The sequence below is a fragment of the Acipenser ruthenus genome, chromosome 3 (assembly GCF_902713425.1).
Source record: "Acipenser ruthenus chromosome 3, fAciRut3.2 maternal haplotype, whole genome shotgun sequence".
NCBI lineage: Eukaryota > Metazoa > Chordata > Actinopteri > Acipenseriformes > Acipenseridae > Acipenser > Acipenser ruthenus.
In genome coordinates, this window is record NC_081191.1 from 15,557,946 (window position 1) to 15,577,684 (window position 19,739).

Genomic DNA, 19,739 nt, shown 5'->3' on the forward strand with positions numbered 1-19,739 from the left:
AGTTAATACATTGGTAGAGGTAGAAGCAGAAAGCAATATATTGCCTTAAAACTTTACTATTATTATTATTATTATTATTTAGCAGACGCCTTTATCCAAGGCGACTTACAGAGACTAGGGTGTGTGAACTATGCATCAGCTGCAGAGTCACTTACAATTACGTCTCACCCGAAAGACGGAGCACAAGGAGGTTAAGTGACTTGCTCAGGGTCACACAATGAGTCAGTGGCTGAGGGGGGATTTGAACCGGGGACCTCCTGGTTACAAGCCCGTTTCTTTAACCACTGGACCACACAGCCTCCATACAAACATCATAGTGTTGTGATTAAAGGTGGCATTTCTTCTTTTCAATCTTGAAAAGCATGAGAGTGATCAAACTCTGCAAACAATAAAACTGAGAAAGACATTTGCAGCCTGAACATCAGTTATCAAGACTGGGAAGCTTCCAAAGACTCCCACAAACTTGTAATTACATTTGTTTTTGTTAGAAGGCCACGTATAAAAGGCATTTGTTTGTAAAGAAACTGACTTTAAAAGGGCACCCCAGTGATTTTTTGTTTAAACAAAACAAGCATATTTCTTGACAAAGAAAAAGAAAACCTATATCAGGATTAGCCGTTTTTTATTGGAAGTTGATAACCATATCCTGTATATACCAGCTTGTTGCTCCGAATAAGGGTGATCCTGAACCTACAGTAGTTTGGGCTGACAGGTAAGAACAAGTAAGCAATAACACATGATAAGGTGTGGGTTGTACTGAGACAGCCCATGCCTCAGGTGTGTTGTGAGGCACAAGGCTCAGCTGAGTGCCTTCGACCGCATGAGAAGTGGATTGTATCAGTACAACCCATGCCTTCAAGTGTGTTATTTGCGCTCATAAAATGGCATTCTCAATACTTTAGCTGTAGAGGACTGCTGCTTGGCTAGAAGAATGTATTACTGATGAATTATTTGTAGATATGCAAATGTATTTACTAGGGGTTTTAATCGATTAATGATTAATTGATAAATCACACCTGTGGGCTTTGATTGTTAAACAAATAATTGATCGATTCATCTTGTCTAACTGAGCGCGATATAATAAATCTGCGTGAAAAATAAATCTTTAAAAATGTCGGAGGATACTTATTGGAAGATATACTCAATATTTCACAATATCTCAGAATGAAGAAAAAAAGACTGCAGCTTGAAACGGTGCCTTGCTTTCACAGCAGTAATACAAGTTTATCGCATCGTCTCAGTCGGAAGTAATTGGATTTTTCTTTTTATTCAACTTATTTCTTTCAAACAGTATCAAAAAATGTATATTGAAAATCTGTTTGTCTGAAAAACTGTCTTGCTTAGTGATTTAACTACAGTGTACAGTATATAGTTAGTGTTTGCTGTAAGGAACGTTAAAATTTAAGGTGATGAAAGCTAAAGACATTTCCAGTGCTGGACAGGTTTTTTTGTTTTTGTTCCTACAACAAGTTGCAATTACTTTTCAAAGCTACCTGGAGGTTGCTAACACTGCACAAGGTTACCCTTCATCCTGTCCTTTGCGTGGTCACACGCTTAGACTTCATCTCAGAATGTGGGCGTTAACCAGAGTTCACCTCCAATAATGTAGTAGTGGTGGAACAGTCTTTGACTAGACTGGCCCTTGATGACTGAAGCTGAATATTATTGATTTAGTAGATCGAGATCTGAGAAGCTTTGTTCTATAAAAGACTGCAGGGTTTTACTCTAAATTGGTCTGCTATGTATCCTGCCTCATATAATAGTGAGAATAGATTGAGAGAGTGCTGTAGTTTTGTCTGAGAATGAGGATGGCAGAATAACCTCTTACCACAGCACTCTATGAATGTTAATTGCAAAACAAGTACAATGTATGAGAAAGAAAATTGGTTTATATCAGCTAATTCAGAAAACCACTTTCTTTAGAACACTGCATTTGCTTAGCAACGTGGTGTTATTTGGACAGAGTGATATGCCCAGCCATTCTGTCACTGGATTTGAATAAATGCAAGATATATTCAAAAATGAGAGCCAAAAAAAATATTACACATTTTGTCTATCAGTCTACTGGGCTCTTCCTAGAATTCTGAGATCCTGTTGTTATACCCAGGGTCTACAGTAGATGATTCATATAGATCCAGTAAAAGATGAATGCTTGTTTAAATTATCATTATCACTATAATACCCCAAAATGATCCAGTATTGAGATTTCATCCTATTACTGAGTTTCTTATCTACTCCCCATGGACACACGGTATTGGGTTTTCAGTCAGTAATGATTTCTAGACTCCCTTATTTTAATATATTTATTTTAATGTTTCCATCTCCTCCATAACTCATAAAAGCTGGATGAAAACTTGGTCAACTGTCTTCATCACGTTAGCTACTGATGGCAGATGACAGATTTGTTTAATATTATTTTAAAAGATGGCCAAACGTCTCATCAATGTACTACAGTACTTGTGATGAACTATTTTATTGAATATGATGCCACTTAAAGAATAACTTCTTATGGATCTCCGGATTCCCATTTAAACTTGTTTTTTAGTGTGCATTTAAAAAGGATAGGAGCATGAATGGGGAGAGCCAGTGTGATTGGATTGAGCCGGGCGTTTGCCTGCCAGTTGCCCCTGATGCACTGGCAGTATAGGTTACAGGGCTCCAGACAAACATTTTGCCTTAGGAGCCAATGACTCCCAGGCCAAAAATACTGGGCGCCAAATCCAATTGTGGGCGCCACTTTAAGAGCAAGTTGATTGCTTCCATATTCAACTGCTTAAAATACAAGAACACTAAAATGATACAAAAACAGAAATGTAATGCTTGTAACTGGTTTTCTGTCTCATTGTTCATCTATGCTCCCTGACTTGCTCTGCCTTGCCTGTCTTCCATGTGATCTGCTCTTCTGACACTGCACCTGTCCTCCATGTGATCTGCTGTTCTGACGCTGCGACTGTCCTCCATGTGATCTGCTGTTCTGACACTGCGCCTGTCCTCCATGTGATCTGCTGTTCTGACACTGCACCTGTCCTCCATGTGACCTGCTGTTCTGACGCTGCGCCTGTACTCCATGTGATCTGCTGTTCTGACGCTGCGCCTGTCCTCCATGTGATCTGCAGTTCTGACACTGCGCCTGTCCTCCATGTGATCTGCTGTTCTGACACTGCGCCTGTCCTCCATGTGATCTGCTGTTCTGACGCTGCGCCTGTCCTCCATGTGATCTGCTGTTCTGACGCTGCGCCTGTCCTCCATGTGATCTGCTGTTCTGACACTGCGCCTGTCCTCCATGTGATCTGCTGTTCTGACACTGCGCCTGTCCTCCATGTGATCTGCTGTTCTGACACTGCGCCTGTCCTCCATGTGATCTGCTGTTCTGACACTGCGCCTGTCCTCCATGTGATCTGCTGTTCTGACGCTGCGCCTGTCCTCCATGTGATCTGCTGTTCTGACGCTGCGCCTGTACTCCATGTGATCTGCTGTTCTGACACTGCGCCTGTCCTCCATGTGATCTGCTGTTCTGACACTGCGCCTGTCCTCCATGTGATCTGCTGTTCTGACACTGCGCCTGTCCTCCATGTGATCTGCTGTTCTGACACTGCACCTGTCCTCATTGACAGCACAAGCATGACTTCCACTAAACAAGTTCTTGTGTCATGTTTTGTTTCTGCGTGCTTGCTGAAAATGTCTCTGCCCGTCGAAAATTAAATCCTGTCTCAGTGACGTCACAGGAAAAAAAAAAAAAAACAAGCAAGCAGTAAAATTCAACCCCTCCCCTATCCAATGATTTGTGTTAACAAGCAGTACTGCAAAGTATTTTGGCCCAGTAAGGCAAAGAAACAGAATGACACTTCTGACACTTTAAAAGCTAGCGAGAGGCAGTATTTTTGTGTTACAAGTGCCAATGGTGCCTAACCCAAAAAGACAGTAACAAAAAATAAAATTAATTGCATTTGCGACCATTTTAGTCGCAGTCTGGAGCCCTGGGTTACAACACTGGCAAATCATAACATTTTGATATTCCATTGCAATTTCAAATGGACAGTTTGAATGGGAAACAAGTCTAAAGTAATACAATACCCTACAACAAAAGTTGGAACAAATGAACAAAACTGAATGTTTTGGGTGCAGTATTTGTTGGTCGCTTTGGGGCCAGTCAGGGCAGTCATCTTGCAAAGTTTCAGGGAAGAACCCCTGTAAAAAAAAAAGATTTCCATTACATGAGAGTAGGTGTTAAAACTTCATGCGATATTGGACTCAGCTCTTGCCGAGATAAGCACCAACTAAGACATAGCTTATTTTACTGTAAACTAATGTGATCCATCTGATGATGTAGATATCCTTCTGCCTGAAGTGTAATGCTGGCTCCAGGGATCAGTCTATTTTGCCTCCCTGGCGCAATAGCACACACAACGGCTGCAATGCTGGCTCCAGGGATCAGCCACAGTGCAGCCTCCCTAGTGTATCAGCATCATTATTATTATTATTAATTTCTTAGCAGACACCCTTATCCGGGGCGACTTACAATTGCTACAAGATATCACATTATTTTTACATACAATTACCCATTTATACAGTTGGGTTTTTACTGGAGCAATCTAGGTAAAGTACCTTGCTCAAGGGTGCAGCAGCAGTGTCCCCTACCTGGGATTGAACCCACGACCCTCCGGTCAAGAGTCCAGAGCCCTAACCACTACTCCACACTGCTGCCCTAGCATGACAAAATAATATGCTTAACAAGAAAATCCTTGGAACCATCACCGAAAGTCAAGCAAGCATTGGACTAGAGAGTTACCTTTACAACAGTTTATCATAGTAAAAGCAAAGCAACGTCTAATAAAGCACTGTAGAGGCAAGGTCAAGCTTAGATAAGTATTGTAAAGCTGAGAGATGTATGGTAAAGAATATTAAAAACATGGCAAACCATGGTAAATTTTAAGGCAGCACCGAGTGCCCTAAAATATTGAAGCTGAGCGCTAAAACTGAGCTACTGTAGTCAAAATGCCTTAATACATGCGAATGTCAACTGGTTTTTCTGTAATAAAAATGGTTTTTTTTTAAGACACAATCGTTTTTTGGGCGGTAAATGAAGATCTCTTGTTGGAGGGTAGTGTTTACTGCATGTAGAGTTTGCAATAAGTGAGTTTAAAAAGCAGGCTTTTGTCCAAAAAGCATGGCAGATTTCAAAATTACAGTGCATAGTGCCTTTATAAAGTCTTTTCCAAAACATACATATTCTATATGGTGCTATAATGGTCATTGGCATGGATTTGGTTCTGAATTCAAAACAAACAAACAAACAAACAAACACAGTTTAAAAATCGCAGTTATTAAAGAGTGCACTGTGACTGACAACTGGAATATGTGATCTGTATAAGTGGTTACAGTATATGCAATCTATAAACTTGTTATTACTTATGCTACTGTATTACCCGTTTTAAATATTATGTAATAAGTCAATTTGAATGCAGTTTTTAAATCACTAGAACATTATAAGAATATTACAGTATTTCAATTAAATCCCTAAAGTTGTTACTGAAAAATGTTTTGTACTTTTTCCACGTTATCCTCTTTGCATTTAACCTACTGAGCACCATCTGGTGGCACACAGCAGCATTGCATTCTACAGCATCCAAACCCCTGAAATGCACACTTCAAAAGGGATTATAAATGGAAGTATTTCTGTACAAGACATATTGTTACAGTTTAACTATACACAGGAAAGAAACTAAATAAAGAACGGTCTACAACACTTTCCTTTAAACATTCATTCTGAGAGAGGGAAACAATGATACATTATTAATACAAGCTTCATCTTTAATAAATTCATCTTTTTGTATACAATGTGTTGACTGTCAGATTTCTTTAGACTGCTACCAAGCACATGTAATTATTCATTTAAGAATTATTTTTAACAATTGTAGATGTGGGGGCAGAAAGGGGGAGTTCTGAAGCTGCAATGAATATTATTTGCTTTCACCCAATATAGCAATTATGGTTTGATTTAAGGTGTTTTTTCTTTTCTCTTGCAACCTGGCAACATGTGATTCCCTTTTTGGTGTGTCAAAATCTAAGAAGTATTTTGTATGGTAGGATTATGATGCTTTAAGGCAGGGTTATAGTTGGGCTATGATGTGACCAGGCACTGTACACTCTGGGTTGATGAAGTTGTGTCAAGCTGGTGAAAGCAGGATGAAAAGCAGCTTGGACACATTTCTTAATAACAGCTTACAACCTCTTATTTGTATCTTTCTTCTCTGGTACAGCATTCAATCAATTGTACAGTATCTGCTGAAAACGCTGATGTGCCTAATAAACTCAGGGTGGCCCTACTTTGAACCAAGGTACACAAATGTTCTCTGCATCAGAATATTGAGGTGTTGTCACAGGATTTGAGTTGGTGAAATCAGCAGGGTTTGGATAGTTTGAATATATCATTTCTAATTAGCAATTTTAGAAAATAAAAGACAGTAATGTATCACTGTTTCTGTATATCATTATATGAAAGTATGCTTAAAAACAGAGACAACTGGGCTACAGTCTCACACTGGTAACAAGACACAGGTTTTGGCTTCAGGCCTGCACTTCCAGAACCTTTCTTGGCTATGGTCAGGGAAGAAAGTGCTTAAATCTGCTGCACACTCTTCTACTTGAAATATGATTTACAGTGCTTATATTTGTATATTGAAATAATTAGGTGCGAGGAAAGTCCAAATAAAACATGGGTGTGGACCATGGCAATTCCACACCGCTTTTTGTTTACAGTTATTTTGCACTGGAACGTTCCCTAAGAAACAATATTCTTTTCACTGGGATATCCTGTTGGCAACAACAAGTTGTGGTAGTCGAAAAAAAAAAGGATTCAATCCAGGAATAACTATTAGCAACTGAGAGCAGACTGTGTTGTACTGAAGGAGTGAACATGCAGATTCCATGATAAAGTTTCAACTTTGCCACAATAAAATATCAAATGTGGTAATGCTAAAATGTATACACGTTTTATGCTGTTGTTATGTTGGCTCCAACATGTTATACATAATAAACTATGAATTATTTTAGAGAACAAAAATGTAGATTTATATTAGAAACGCACAGTAAGTTAAAGGGGGCTGCTTGCACAAGAAATGGTGTTGAAGGCATCGTAGGAGATGCTGAGACAATAATCAACCAAAGCCCCCACAAGAGGGCGCTGTGCTGCAGATTATCTAAAAAACAACAGCATGAATATGGTATAACACAATTTTTGTTCCTGGGTAGTAAGTGTTATTTCCTAATTGCTTATGCCTCAAAAGTATAGAAAATGGCTATTATTCCCCACAAACTTTGCTTTTGTGACCAGGAGTGATATTTTGAAATTTACCTATTTCCAATGAGAAAACGGGCGAATTTGTGTCTTTTCGTTCACATAAAAAAACAACATATGAATCCAAATTAACACGTATTTATACTAAAGTAATACAAAAATGACTACAAAAGATTTAGAAGTGAGTAGTTTTTCGAGATTTACGATTATACTCTAAATCACTTTCACGAATCAGCCCCCAAATGTAGTCTCCCATCATGTTCTCGTTATACTGTCTCAAAGCCGTGCTGCTCCATAATGGTAACAAGTACCCGTCTCTTCCCCTGGCTCACTCGGTGCACCTCAAAGAGGATTACAACAGCATCAAGACCTTGCTGGACGCCTTGAAGTATGATGAGTACGGCTGGGACCCCCGGAAGGTGCTGATGCCACCACTGCACATTAAATTGGGCCTTCTGAAACAATTTGTCAGAGCTCTAGATAAGGAGTCGGCAGCCTTCAAGTACCTTCAAGACTTCTTCCCTAAGCTGTCTGAGGCAAAGGTCAAAGCCGGTGTCTTCGTTGGACCACAGATAAAGAAGATCCTGGAGTGCAATGAATTCCCCAAGAAGCTCACTAGTAAGGAGAAAGCGGCTTGGAACAGCTTTGTCGCAGTGGATCGGGGCTTCCTGGGCAATCACAAGGCCGAAAACTATGTGGAGCTGGTTGAGACTCTGGTGAAGAACTACGGCACAATGGGCTGTAGGATGTCCCTCAAAGTCCATATCCTTGATGCTCATCTTGATAAATTCAAGGAGAACATGGGAGCGTACTCGGAGGAGCAAGGCGAGCGCTTCCACCAGATTATACTGGACTTTGAACGCTGCTACCAAGGACAGTATAACGAGAACATGATACTCACCAGCTGGAAGTGGTTGACGGACCAGTTGGTTTATATCATCTTTTGTGGTTTTTTATATGAATGCTGTTCAAACTGTTTTTTTGTTTTGTTTTGTTATCGTCTCGCAAACAGGATTGTCTTTTCAGTTTAAGAATAAACCTTTCCTTGGGAGTTTCAGGACCCAAATAAATACGGCCTGCTTCTTTTGTGTGCACCGATACGCTCACTATATATATATATATATATATATATATATATATATATATATATATATATATATATATATATATATATATATATATATATATATTATAGTTCCTGTAGTTTCTGTCTGTCTTACTTTCGTTTTGTTTCTCTCCCGTCTCACTCTCGCTATTGTTCCAAAACACCCAGAACGCAGAAAGCTGCAGTCTTTTACGCTGGTGACCATCTCCTGTTTAGCAACAAATTAATCAATTAATTAAATTGGGAGATGGCCAGCTTCTGCACAGCTTTTTACCGTCGTATTTATACATAAATAAATCATAATAATACAAAACAACACTTTACAGCAGGGCTTTGCCCTGCCCCCTTTTATAGTGTGCAGGACTCTTTTCTGCTGCCCTGCCACAATTGCATTTCCCTACTTTTGTCATTTTAATATCAACCCTAACTGATGCATTAACTAAGTTTTTTGCAAATATTTTCCTTCCTTTTTGAGAATATACTGTATTTATAGCTAGAAAGCTTGTATATTCTATTATAGAGCACAAAAAGTCCACAGGGCGGGAGCAAGGCCACCCGAGGTGATGTTCAACACCACAGTTAGTAACAGATGAAACGTATAAAGAGAGAGGCTCCACCTCTTTGAAGGCCTAACACAGAAGGGAGGTTCCGTCACTGAGGAGACCAGACAAACAAGAGAGGGGTAACCGTCTCTGAGGAGACCAAACATATGAAGAGGCTCGCGAACCAGAAAGGAAGAAACATGGAGTTAGTACATATTAAAACATATAAAGAGAGGGGCGCCTCCTCTTCCAAGACCCAACATATAGCAAGGGGGTTCCGTCGCTAGAAGACCCGACAAACAGGATGGGGGTCACCGTCTCTGAGGAGACCCGACATATGAAAAGGGGTCCTGCTGCTTGGGTGCCTACACATAAATAAAGGCTTCAGAACCTGAAAGAGAGGAAGAAAAGATCATGCAATGCTAAAATGTGGGGTTTGGCCGGGGTACCCCTCTGACTCGTGAAGAACCCTCCTCTTAGAGGTAAATGAAGCACAGCTTAACAAAGGATTGGAGAAAGTGGAATCACTAACCCCCCAAAGATGGACCTCCGGCTCCCTGCTAAAGACTCTCACACGTGTAGACAGACAAAGAACCGTCAATGCATATAGAAAACAAAGAGAAAACATTTAACACAAGAAGAAAAAGAAAACATTTAACACGACAAAGGGGTTAATAATTTTGGTCCCTACTAACTATATGTAGACCTTCTGCACAGTGAAAAAGAAAAAAACCCTTTCTTTTTTAGGGGGAAATCTTTGGTGGCCCTGGCGGAAAGGCCATCCCCACTCCAGACATACTAGCAATGGACTGATAAGCAGAGGATATTTTGAATGGGGAAGAACGAATGTAAACTTCAACTGCTGATGAGGTCCAGCGTCCCATATTTTTGATTAGATGCTGGTTAATTTTTGCTCTTGCTGCTGATATGGCTGCCCCAATTCTGAATGACTGAGGAGAGTAAAATTACAGGGGAATTCCTGCTCTGGAAACCAAAGTGGAGAGATGAGAAGTGAACCAATGTCTTGATACAACAGACCGGCTTGAATTGATGGACAGAGGGTCAGAAGATGAAGTGGGTTTGCATTCAAGGAAGCATATGGGCATAGAGAAGAGTCGATTTTTGAAAGATGGATGCATTGCCCTTGCCAAAGCTGATCCATTTTTTAAATGCGTAGGAAGAGAATAAAGTGGGAATCTAAAATGTGTGTGAGATTATTGCAGTAAATACCTAGAGTAGGAAAGCTGGCAATAGAAGGAACTGTATATTCTGAACATCTCAATACCCCCAAAAAATGCAGATAGACACATGGTTTCCATTGTTAAGCCATCAAATGGAGAGAAGCAGTCTTGACAGAGGATTGAAATCAAATTGCCAAGAATGTCTATAGAGATAGGCAGAAGTGGCCAGAGAGCTCTTAGAGATTCCGCGCAGGAGGAGACGGACAAATGGAATTGATAGTAGTTGGAAAAGCAAAGGACACCAAACGAAATTGATATTGTATTCCTGACAGATAGGATTTGATTGTAGCTGGAGTCAGATGTAGAGAATCCTTTGTGTGTACTATGAAAACCATGATCCAGTCCTGGTTGAATAGAATAGGATTAATCCTGCTTTGGGAACAGAAAGTTACATACATAACCAGGCCTGTAGAGTATGAGGATCTGGTAGAGAGAGCGAGTGCTGAAGCCATGTAAGTTTGTGCTGAATTAAGTAGATTGCTAGTTTGCTGATAGCTGGGTTCAGTTGAAGATCAGCTGATTGAACTAGGGGGGGTCGCTGCTGGAGTTGGCAGAGCTGTAGGAACCAGACGGTGACATGTGTAACGACCCGGGGAAATGGCATCATTGGAGGACTCTTTGTCTGTCTTGTTTGTTTGTCTTGTCCTGTCTTGTCCTATCTGTTACATGTATTGTAAGGGAACGGGTTACGCCATTAGAGTGGGGAAATGGAGAATGTGTGTGTGTGCACAGGAGGAGGTCTCGCCTGCTGCCGAGGGCTGCATCAGTCGGAATAATTCTTTGCCACTCTCCAGAATTGGCGTGAGCCTGAGGGTTGCGGGGAATGGATCCAACTGGTCAATGTGGGTGGTGGGCGGGGCCCCCTCCAAGGCTATATATAGGAGGGACAAGCCTCTCAGTGAGATACCGTGCCAAGACTCCAGCCATGTAGCTCCAGCGCTGTAGTCGAGAATGCGTAGCTCCAAAGACGTTATCCACGACCATTTCATAAACAAGGAAGTAAACAATAAAACGAATAAAATAATTTCACGGATAGTTTCAAACACACACATTTTATTATACTATATTATTCTCATTCACCCAAACAAATATATTTTTATAGGCTAATTATGAATCAACATTATTATTATTATTTATTTCTTAGCAGATGCCCTTATCCAGGGTGACTTACAATTGTTACATGATATCACATTATTATTACATACAATTGGGGGAGTTTCCATGTGTGTTCTAATTTTTCTCGAGACATTGTGCTCAAGCCAAATGAAAAGTGACCCTATACATTTCGTGTTTCCATTGGCTCAGTTTATTTTACTCGAGAAAACCTTCTTTTCACCTGACGTCATGCAAATGAAGGGTAAAGGAGGGGGTCGATATGCAAATTAGCTATGCATAACTTTCTCGTGCTGTTTTTGCAGGCCGCTCGGGAAAATGTGGTTTCCATGCACAGAGAACAGGTACACCAGCGAATCTCACCTGGAAATCCATAGTTGTCAGGTGACATCTTGTTTGAATTAAACTATAAAGTACAGTGTTAAGCTCATGCAATAATGCTGTGATTTGTAAATGCCTTGTGCCTGGTTGTTTAATAATGTGTTTTACTGCCCTTGTCCAAATTGTTTTTCAAATGTCCATTAGTGGGGTGGCATGTTGTTAGTAGTGAATAATATTTCAACTAATTTATCACACTACTTATTAATTAAAGAAAAAAGAAAATAATTAACCCGGAGGTATATAATGAAACGGTCCACCCCAGCTATTGCAGATCACCATGGCTGAAAACTGGCGGAGATGAAGGATTATAGAGATCTGTGCCAGACAACTTCCACGTATGCTTCCAAAGCTGTCTGGATTGGGAGCAGTGGACATTTTCATGTGAAATGCGTGTTTCCATGTGAAAATGGGCATGGATTTCCCGTGTTTTACGTCATGCTCATAAGTAAATGAGATCTACCCTATCTCTCTCTGTGGCCGTTATTTTCAGCCACAAACCTGCTCTTCTTGAGTTGTTCTCCCAGACGTGCACATGCATCGCCACTTCACGTGTAAATAACCACACATGGAAACACCCCCATTGATGGCACTGAACTACTGATGTCTTCTGCATAATCTTTTGTGGATGTGAAACAACAAAACCCTGCAAGATACTGCACCAAATTAAATCCAATGAGAAAACTCAGTTACCTACAGACTTTGTCAACATATACTAGGGGAAGCTAAGAGAGAGAAAAAAAAGGAGAGAGACAAGATGGTTGGGAAGATAAAAGTTGATGGCAACAGTGAAGAGAAAGGCAAAGACAGCGAGAGAGGTAGAAAAGCAGCAAGAGGATCAGCTAGAGCAGCAGGAAGAGAAAAGGAAGACATCCCCGCGCCCCAAGACTTCCAGTGTCGAGGCAAAAAGCAGCACAGTAAGAGGGAGAGACAGTATTCCAGAAGCTGTGGGAGTCAGTGAGAATGAGAAAGAGCAGCACCTGTAAAGACATGCCCCTTCAAGCCAGGAAATGTAATAATGAGAAGAATCCTTACAGTATCCGTTATATCAATATGCTGCAACATTTGCATTCTATACATGGTGTCAGGGGTGCTGAACCTGGTTCCAAAGCTATAGTATGAGAGGATTAGTCATAAGTGATTCACAGCAAGTGATCATTAGTCATAAGTGAGTCACAACAAGTGATCATTTTCTTGATTCCCTAATTCTGACCATGTCTTAAAGCAATACCTAAAATCTAACTGAACGTAAACTGTCACTTAATTCAGTTTCCAATACAGTATACATTGGATACTATATATTTACTTATCTTTATCAAACAACATGCCAATGATTAAATGCGCCTAATTCAATGTAACCTGCTGTCTATGACATATTGAAGTCAGCTGTGTTTTTGCAGATTTAGCTGCTCTTTTGCCTGTGCCATTTGTGCAGGCAATGTGCTCCTGGCCAAATATGACTGTGTACATATAAAAACATTAAACACATACCTGTAACTTCTTTTTGTTGCTTTGAAGAAGAAAAATAACTGAGATTTGTTTTGTTAATTTGTGCAGGAGTTGGAGCAATGCCCTATTTAAACATGGTTGCTGAAACTCAATGTCACAGCATGTATAACTTTTCTTTAGACTTCAATAAAGCTTACACAAGCTTTAATCAATAACACAGACATTTAAAAATGTAAAATACTGCTCTCAGAAGGAGTATATCAAAGTAGTTAAACATGTTCAATTGTTTTAGGTGTGAAATAAAACCAATTCGATTTTTTATATTTCTTTCATTTGTCAACTCTGACGGCATTCTCATCAAGAGGAGAAAATAATGTACAATATTTAGCTGCATAGCTGACATTTATTTTAAAATAATGTTAGATTTGGAAAGTATTATAATAACTAAATAGCAATAGTAAGTACAAATTATATATATATATACACACTGTGACAACTCTGAAAATGTGTGTTATGTGTCACTTCCTCCGGACCTTTTACACTGTCCTCTAGCATAAAAGATAGTCAAACTTCCAGGAATGTGGTTCAAACAGGTCGGCACCTGTGTGTTTATTATTTACAGTAAAAAAAAACATCCAAGATAAACAAACAAAAGCCTAACTCCTTTATGGATTTCTAACTAAACAAGCAAGTATCCCTAACTAACAGTCCAGGCAGCTAAGCTGCTTACCGGCCCCAAAACACCAGGACTTTTAAGTCCTACCTTGCACAAAAGACTCGGTTCTTGTTTCACTTTTCACACAGCTCACAGCTCATTCTCCAACTCTCCTCCACCAACAGGCTGACCCTGCCCTTTTTAAAAGGCTCCCAATTGTTTAATTGAAGGCAGCTGTTGAATCAATTACCCAATCACCTAGTATAATTATGCCATCTAAAATGGCTGCCCATCAGTCCCATGGCCTCCTGGGAATGGAAGTCCTGTTGCGCCAGACCAACAGGACTACATTTCCTTAAAAAGGGTACAGACTGCGCAACATCCGTGGCCCAAAATACCGGCCCTCAACCACAGTGCCCCACACCTCATCGCACATCCCCCTCCCCAGCTCAGACTCGAGGGGTTGAGCGACACCGGACAACAAACAATGAACTCTGGATAACCCGTCTGTATTCCCCTGTTTTGCACCAGCTCTATGTTCAATTACAAAGTTGAATTTCTGTAAACTTAAGAACCACCTTGTGACCCTTGCATTCTTTTCCTTGCTTTGGTGCATCCAAGTAAGAGGGGCATGGTCAGTAATCAATGTAAACTGTCTCCCTAAGAGATAGTATCTTACCGTTTCCAGTGCCCACTTAATGGCTAAGCATTCTTTTTCTACCACTGCATAGTTTTGTTCCTGTGGATTAAGTTTCCTGCTCAAGAACATAACAGGGTGTTCTTTGCCTTCCACTTCTTGTGATAATACTGCCCCTAGCCCAACCTAAGAGGCGTCAGTTTGCACAATAAACCTTTTGTTAAAATCAGGGGTGATTAACACGGGTTGTGCACACAGAGCATTTTTAAGAATTTGGAATGCGGATTCAGCCTCCGCACTCCACTTTACCATTAATGGACCTTTTGCTTTGGTCAGATCTGTAAGGGGAGCAGCAATTGTGGCAAACCCTGCGATGAATCGCCTATAATACCCAGCCAAACCGAGGAAGGCCCTCACCTGTTTTTTATTGACAGGTCTGGGCCAATTCCTATTGGCCTCCAGCTTGCCTATTTGGGGTTTTATTACCCCACGTCCAATTGTGTACCCCAAATACTTTGCCTCCTCCAGACCAATGATACATTTGGTTGGATTCGCAGTTAGCCCAGCAACTCTTATGGATAAAACAGCCTGAACCTTCTCTAAATGTGTGTCCCAGCTAGTACTATGCACTACCACATGATCTAGATAGGCGGCGGCATACTCCCTATGGGGTTTTAAAATCTTATCCATTAAACGCTGAAACGTTGCGGGAGCCCCATGAAGACCGAAGGGTAGTACATTATACTGGAATAGGCCCTCAGGAGTGGAGAATGCCGTTTTGGCTTTGGCCTGTTCAGTGAGTGGTACTTGCCAGTAGCCTTTAGTTAAATCTAAAGTGGTGAGATACCGTGCATTTCCTAACCGGTCTAATAACTCATCAACCTTGGGCATAGGGTAAGCATCAAACTTTGAAACCTTATTTAGAGCCCGATACTGCAAAACCTGAGCGACCCATCTGGTTTTGGCACCAACACAATTGGACTGGCCCACTCACTGTCTGATTCTTCAATTACCCTCAAATCTAGCATTTTTTTTTTTACTTCCTATCCTATGGCCTTCCTACAGGTTTCTGGGACACGGTAGGGTTTTAGGGTTACCCTTTTCCCGGGCTCTGTTACAATATCATGTTGGATAACATCTGTTTTGCCCGGCTTAGTTGAAAATATAGCACTATTTCTCAGAACTAGGACCCTAACTTCCTGCTTCTGAGAACTAGACAAACCACCTGCAATCCTTACCGTGGGTTCAGGGTTCTTAGGTTTGGGAGGTAAGTTATCATTAATTGCAACCAGTACTTCTGTCTTTCCACACCTTTAAGAGGTTTACGTGATATATCTGTTCCGGCTTCCTTCTGCCTGGCTGCCGTACTTTATAATTGATTTCACCGACAAGCTCAATAACTTCATACGGACCCCTCCGGGTTCTTCGCCTTCCACTTCTTGTGATAAATACCGGCCCTCGACCACAGTGCCCCACACCTCATCACAATACATACACACACATACATATATATATATATATATATACACACACATACACACACATATAAACGGAATGTACCATTTACTTGTGGTATGATACTATGCTCATTTTATATTTTAATTCGTCTGAGAGGTTTGAGCCGAAAGCAGAGTGCACACCCACGCATTTGCAACTTGGAAGCACAACTTGTGTTGTTTGGAAGTTGTAGGTACTTGCAAATGCATTTAACTTGCAAAGCATGCCATTTTAATAGACCTATCTATAATGATACTTGGATATTTTCTTGTCAACTTTTATAATGTTATGTAAGTTGTACTTGTTTTCTTTGCGATTGTGAAAAATGAAAATGAAAAGATAACACATAGCCAAAACCAATTTCAAACAAATAATAATAATAATAATAATAATAATAATAATAATAATAATAAACAAGCAAACCAGTTTTCATTTCAGGTTGCTTCTACAAAGATGTGACAGCTCATTGCTGCTTATGCAACAATGAGCATATTTTCTGTTGCTTTCTTTTTAAACCTTGGATGTATTTAAAACACCCATCCTGAAAACCAAAAGTTGTAACCTAAAGTTAAGTTTGTTAGGGGGTGTTAGTAACAGACTGTCTACTAGTTTATCTTGGTTTGCTATTTTATTATTATTATTATTATTATTATTATTATTATCATTATTATTATCATTAGTTTTGGCTATGTGTTACCTTTCATTTTTCACAATCACAAAGAAAACAAGTACAACTTGCATAACAAAATTATAAAAGTTGACAAGAAAATATCCAAGTATCATTATCGATGGGTCTATTAAAATGGCATGCTTTGCAAGTTAAATGCATTTGCAAATACCTACAACTTCCACATCAACACAAGCTGTGCTTCCACGTGTGCACTCTGCTTTCGGCTCAAGCCCGAGACGTTGTGGGTGCGGTGTTGTGACCTTACGGTGCATCAGCAGCACACATTGTCCATGGATGTTGACACTTTTAACACTAAACAATTTGAGAATGTATGCAGTTATCAATATTTTGTGCTTAAAAAGAAATAACAAAAGATACAACTGAAATATAAAATGAGCATAAGTACCATACCACAAGTAAACGGTACACTACCTTTAGGAATATATATATATATATATATATATATATATATATATATATATATATATATATATAGTAACAGCAGCGGGAATGTGAGACAGCAGGGAGGGGGTTAAAGCCTCTCTGAAGAGAGCTACTAACAACCAAATGAGCAAGATGGGCCGAATGGCCTCCTCTCGTTTGTAAACTTTCTTCTGTTCTTAATAAGGCTGCAATTCCACCAAGCGAGTATAGTGGCATATAAATGGTTTATTAATGCTCAAGATGCATACGATTGCTTAATAAACCACCTTTCTGGCGGCAATGTTCAGTTTAAAAATGGTTGCCCTTATGGTATTGATGTGGTTAGCGTAAGGCAGGCTACATAGATTAGTTTTTCCAACCCTTTTTAGTCACAGTTAATGCAGTTAGTCATTATGCCGGAAAACGGTTGCAACACAGAATACATTGTAATGACTGCCTTTCATGTCTGGCATCTCAAAACAGTTCACTTAAGAAGTGGCAATGTCTTGGCAAAAAAATAAAAGGTCCTTGAATTAGGTTGCCCTTGAAAGTGATTCTGCATACTGAGTAAGAAACAAAGTGTATCACAACTCTACAGCTATGACCAAATGTTTTGCATTACCTAGAATTTTAGGACTGCGACATCGCTTTAAAAAAAAAAAAAAAAACGCTATATGAGCATAATTTAGATCTTTTATTTAACAATGTAATCAAATAATCTACAAAATGATTTCGCAAATGTCTACTGGAAGCCATAATAGTAGTACAGTATTTCATGTTAGATAATTAAATGTCACATTTTTCACTTTGTCAGTTTGTCATTGTGGGAAATACAAAGCAGTATAATTCAATACATTAACGGAACATTATTCAACAGGTTTCATTCAACTCTGTGAAGCAAAATCAGTTCATTCTGTAGGGTGATGCAAAACTTTTGTCCATAGCTGTACCATTTAAAGACTGTTAACTACGGTCAGATACATAACTCATAAGTCGGGGTGTGAACAAACCTACAATTCCGTATACAATACAGTCACCCTTGTTCCATCACACAACGTCATGTTTTATGACAAATCCCTCTCATTTTATTAGGCTGCTCCTGTTTTGCGGTTAACCAATTAAAAATAGACCTACACCAGATCTGACACACTCATTTTAAAACAGGAAATCCAAACAAGGGGTTACGTCTACAATCAAAAGTCAAATGTCAGAAGTCTCAACACAGGTTTAACAATATGTTTATCTTCATAAAAAAAAACAAAAAAACATTGTGTTCTCAAACACGGAACTCTTACTCACAAATTAATTTTTAAAGATCACAAATTGTGACCTGGCGATTATAATCCTTTTGAGTTCATGGTGTGGACATGTTCTTAGGGTTGCAGTTAGATCACAACAAACTGTAGTAGACAGTCAATTATGGGTGTGTTTGCAAACTCAATCTGACTCTGAAAGAGAGACATCTCTTCGGAGTGCTTGAGACCGTGAATTCTCTCTTTAGTTTTCGAACGACCTAAAATGTTTTAATACTGAGTACTATTATTAACTATGATCATTATGCAGTTGTGCTGTTAATGGCTTTTTCTTAGACCGATAAAACCGATTTTTCATTTACATATACTTTTTACATGCGTTTTCAAATCGCAAGTCTAATACTACTGTAATTATTACTGCTGCTCTTTTTTTGTGCGGTGGTACTGTTAAAAAAAAAAAAAAAAAACTGGTCAGTGCTAATTGGTGTTGAACAAGGCTAGGTGTAGACGACTCCTCCCTCCACTTTCACCTCTTCAGTCGCTTCAAAATTTAAAACCCAAACTTAAAAATCCTCAATTTCTCAAAAAACATTTAAATGACAAATTAATAAAAATAGGTTTAGAATATACCCACATCCACCACAGCGAGCCGTTAGCCATTTTGAAAGTGAACGCTTTGAGAATCCAGCTCTGTAGCTGGAGCGGCCAGGGTCTACTCGAGCTCTCCGAAATTCATCTCTGAGTTTTCGAACGACACCACAGAGCACTCCAGGAGTTTACGAACGGTCGGAGTGCGCTCTGACACTCTGAGATTGAGTTTACGAACGCACCCTATATTAGAAAACACATTTCAGCTATGCAGTACCAGGCCATAGTTCTGCGTATGAGAAAATGCAATAGCACTTAGAGTTACAGCAATACAGACTATTTTGATTTATACAGGTATACTCCACTTATAACGGACTCCAAGGGACAATGGAAATGGGTACTTAATAAACAAAGTACATAGTAAACACAATTCGAAATGCTGTATGTAACTGTAAACATAAGTACCTTAAATATGAAACAAGAAAAGAAACTCAACTGCCAATAACGGGAGTTTACTATTTACACAAAACACTCCCCTGTGGGCCGTACAATGCAATAATTAGTACCATTTTATGACTTTGTATTTTCGCGAAATGTAATTAAAATTATATACGTTATACTTTTAAACTGTACAACAGCTGTGCCAACAAAAACATAGAATAAAATTAAACAGACAAACAAACACTGACCTCTATCAAGTAGCGGGCTGGTGTAGAACTAGCACTTTATTATTATTATTATTATTATTATTATTTATTCCGTTTCTCCCAACTCTCTCCCGTTCTCTCCATACTGAACACCCAACCCGAATGAGAAATTCATGCTCCTTTTATCTACAGCTGTGCTGGGACTCGATTGCTAATTAATCATTCAATTGAATCCCGGCACAGT

General features: G+C 39.5%; 1 protein-coding gene across 1 annotated transcript; it reads right to left on the minus strand.

Annotated features, from left to right (window-relative positions):
- Positions 1-2,572: 2,572 nt before the first annotated feature.
- LOC131732372 (uncharacterized) lies at positions 2,573-19,634 on the minus strand. Its single transcript, XM_059021078.1, has 2 exons — positions 19,538-19,634; positions 2,573-4,188 (listed from the first exon to the last, which is right to left on the minus strand). The coding sequence occupies exon 2, from the start codon at positions 3,571-3,573 to the stop codon at positions 2,851-2,853; it is 723 nt and encodes a 240-aa protein (XP_058877061.1). The 5' UTR covers positions 3,574-4,188; positions 19,538-19,634; the 3' UTR covers positions 2,573-2,850.
- Positions 19,635-19,739: the final 105 nt, after the last annotated feature.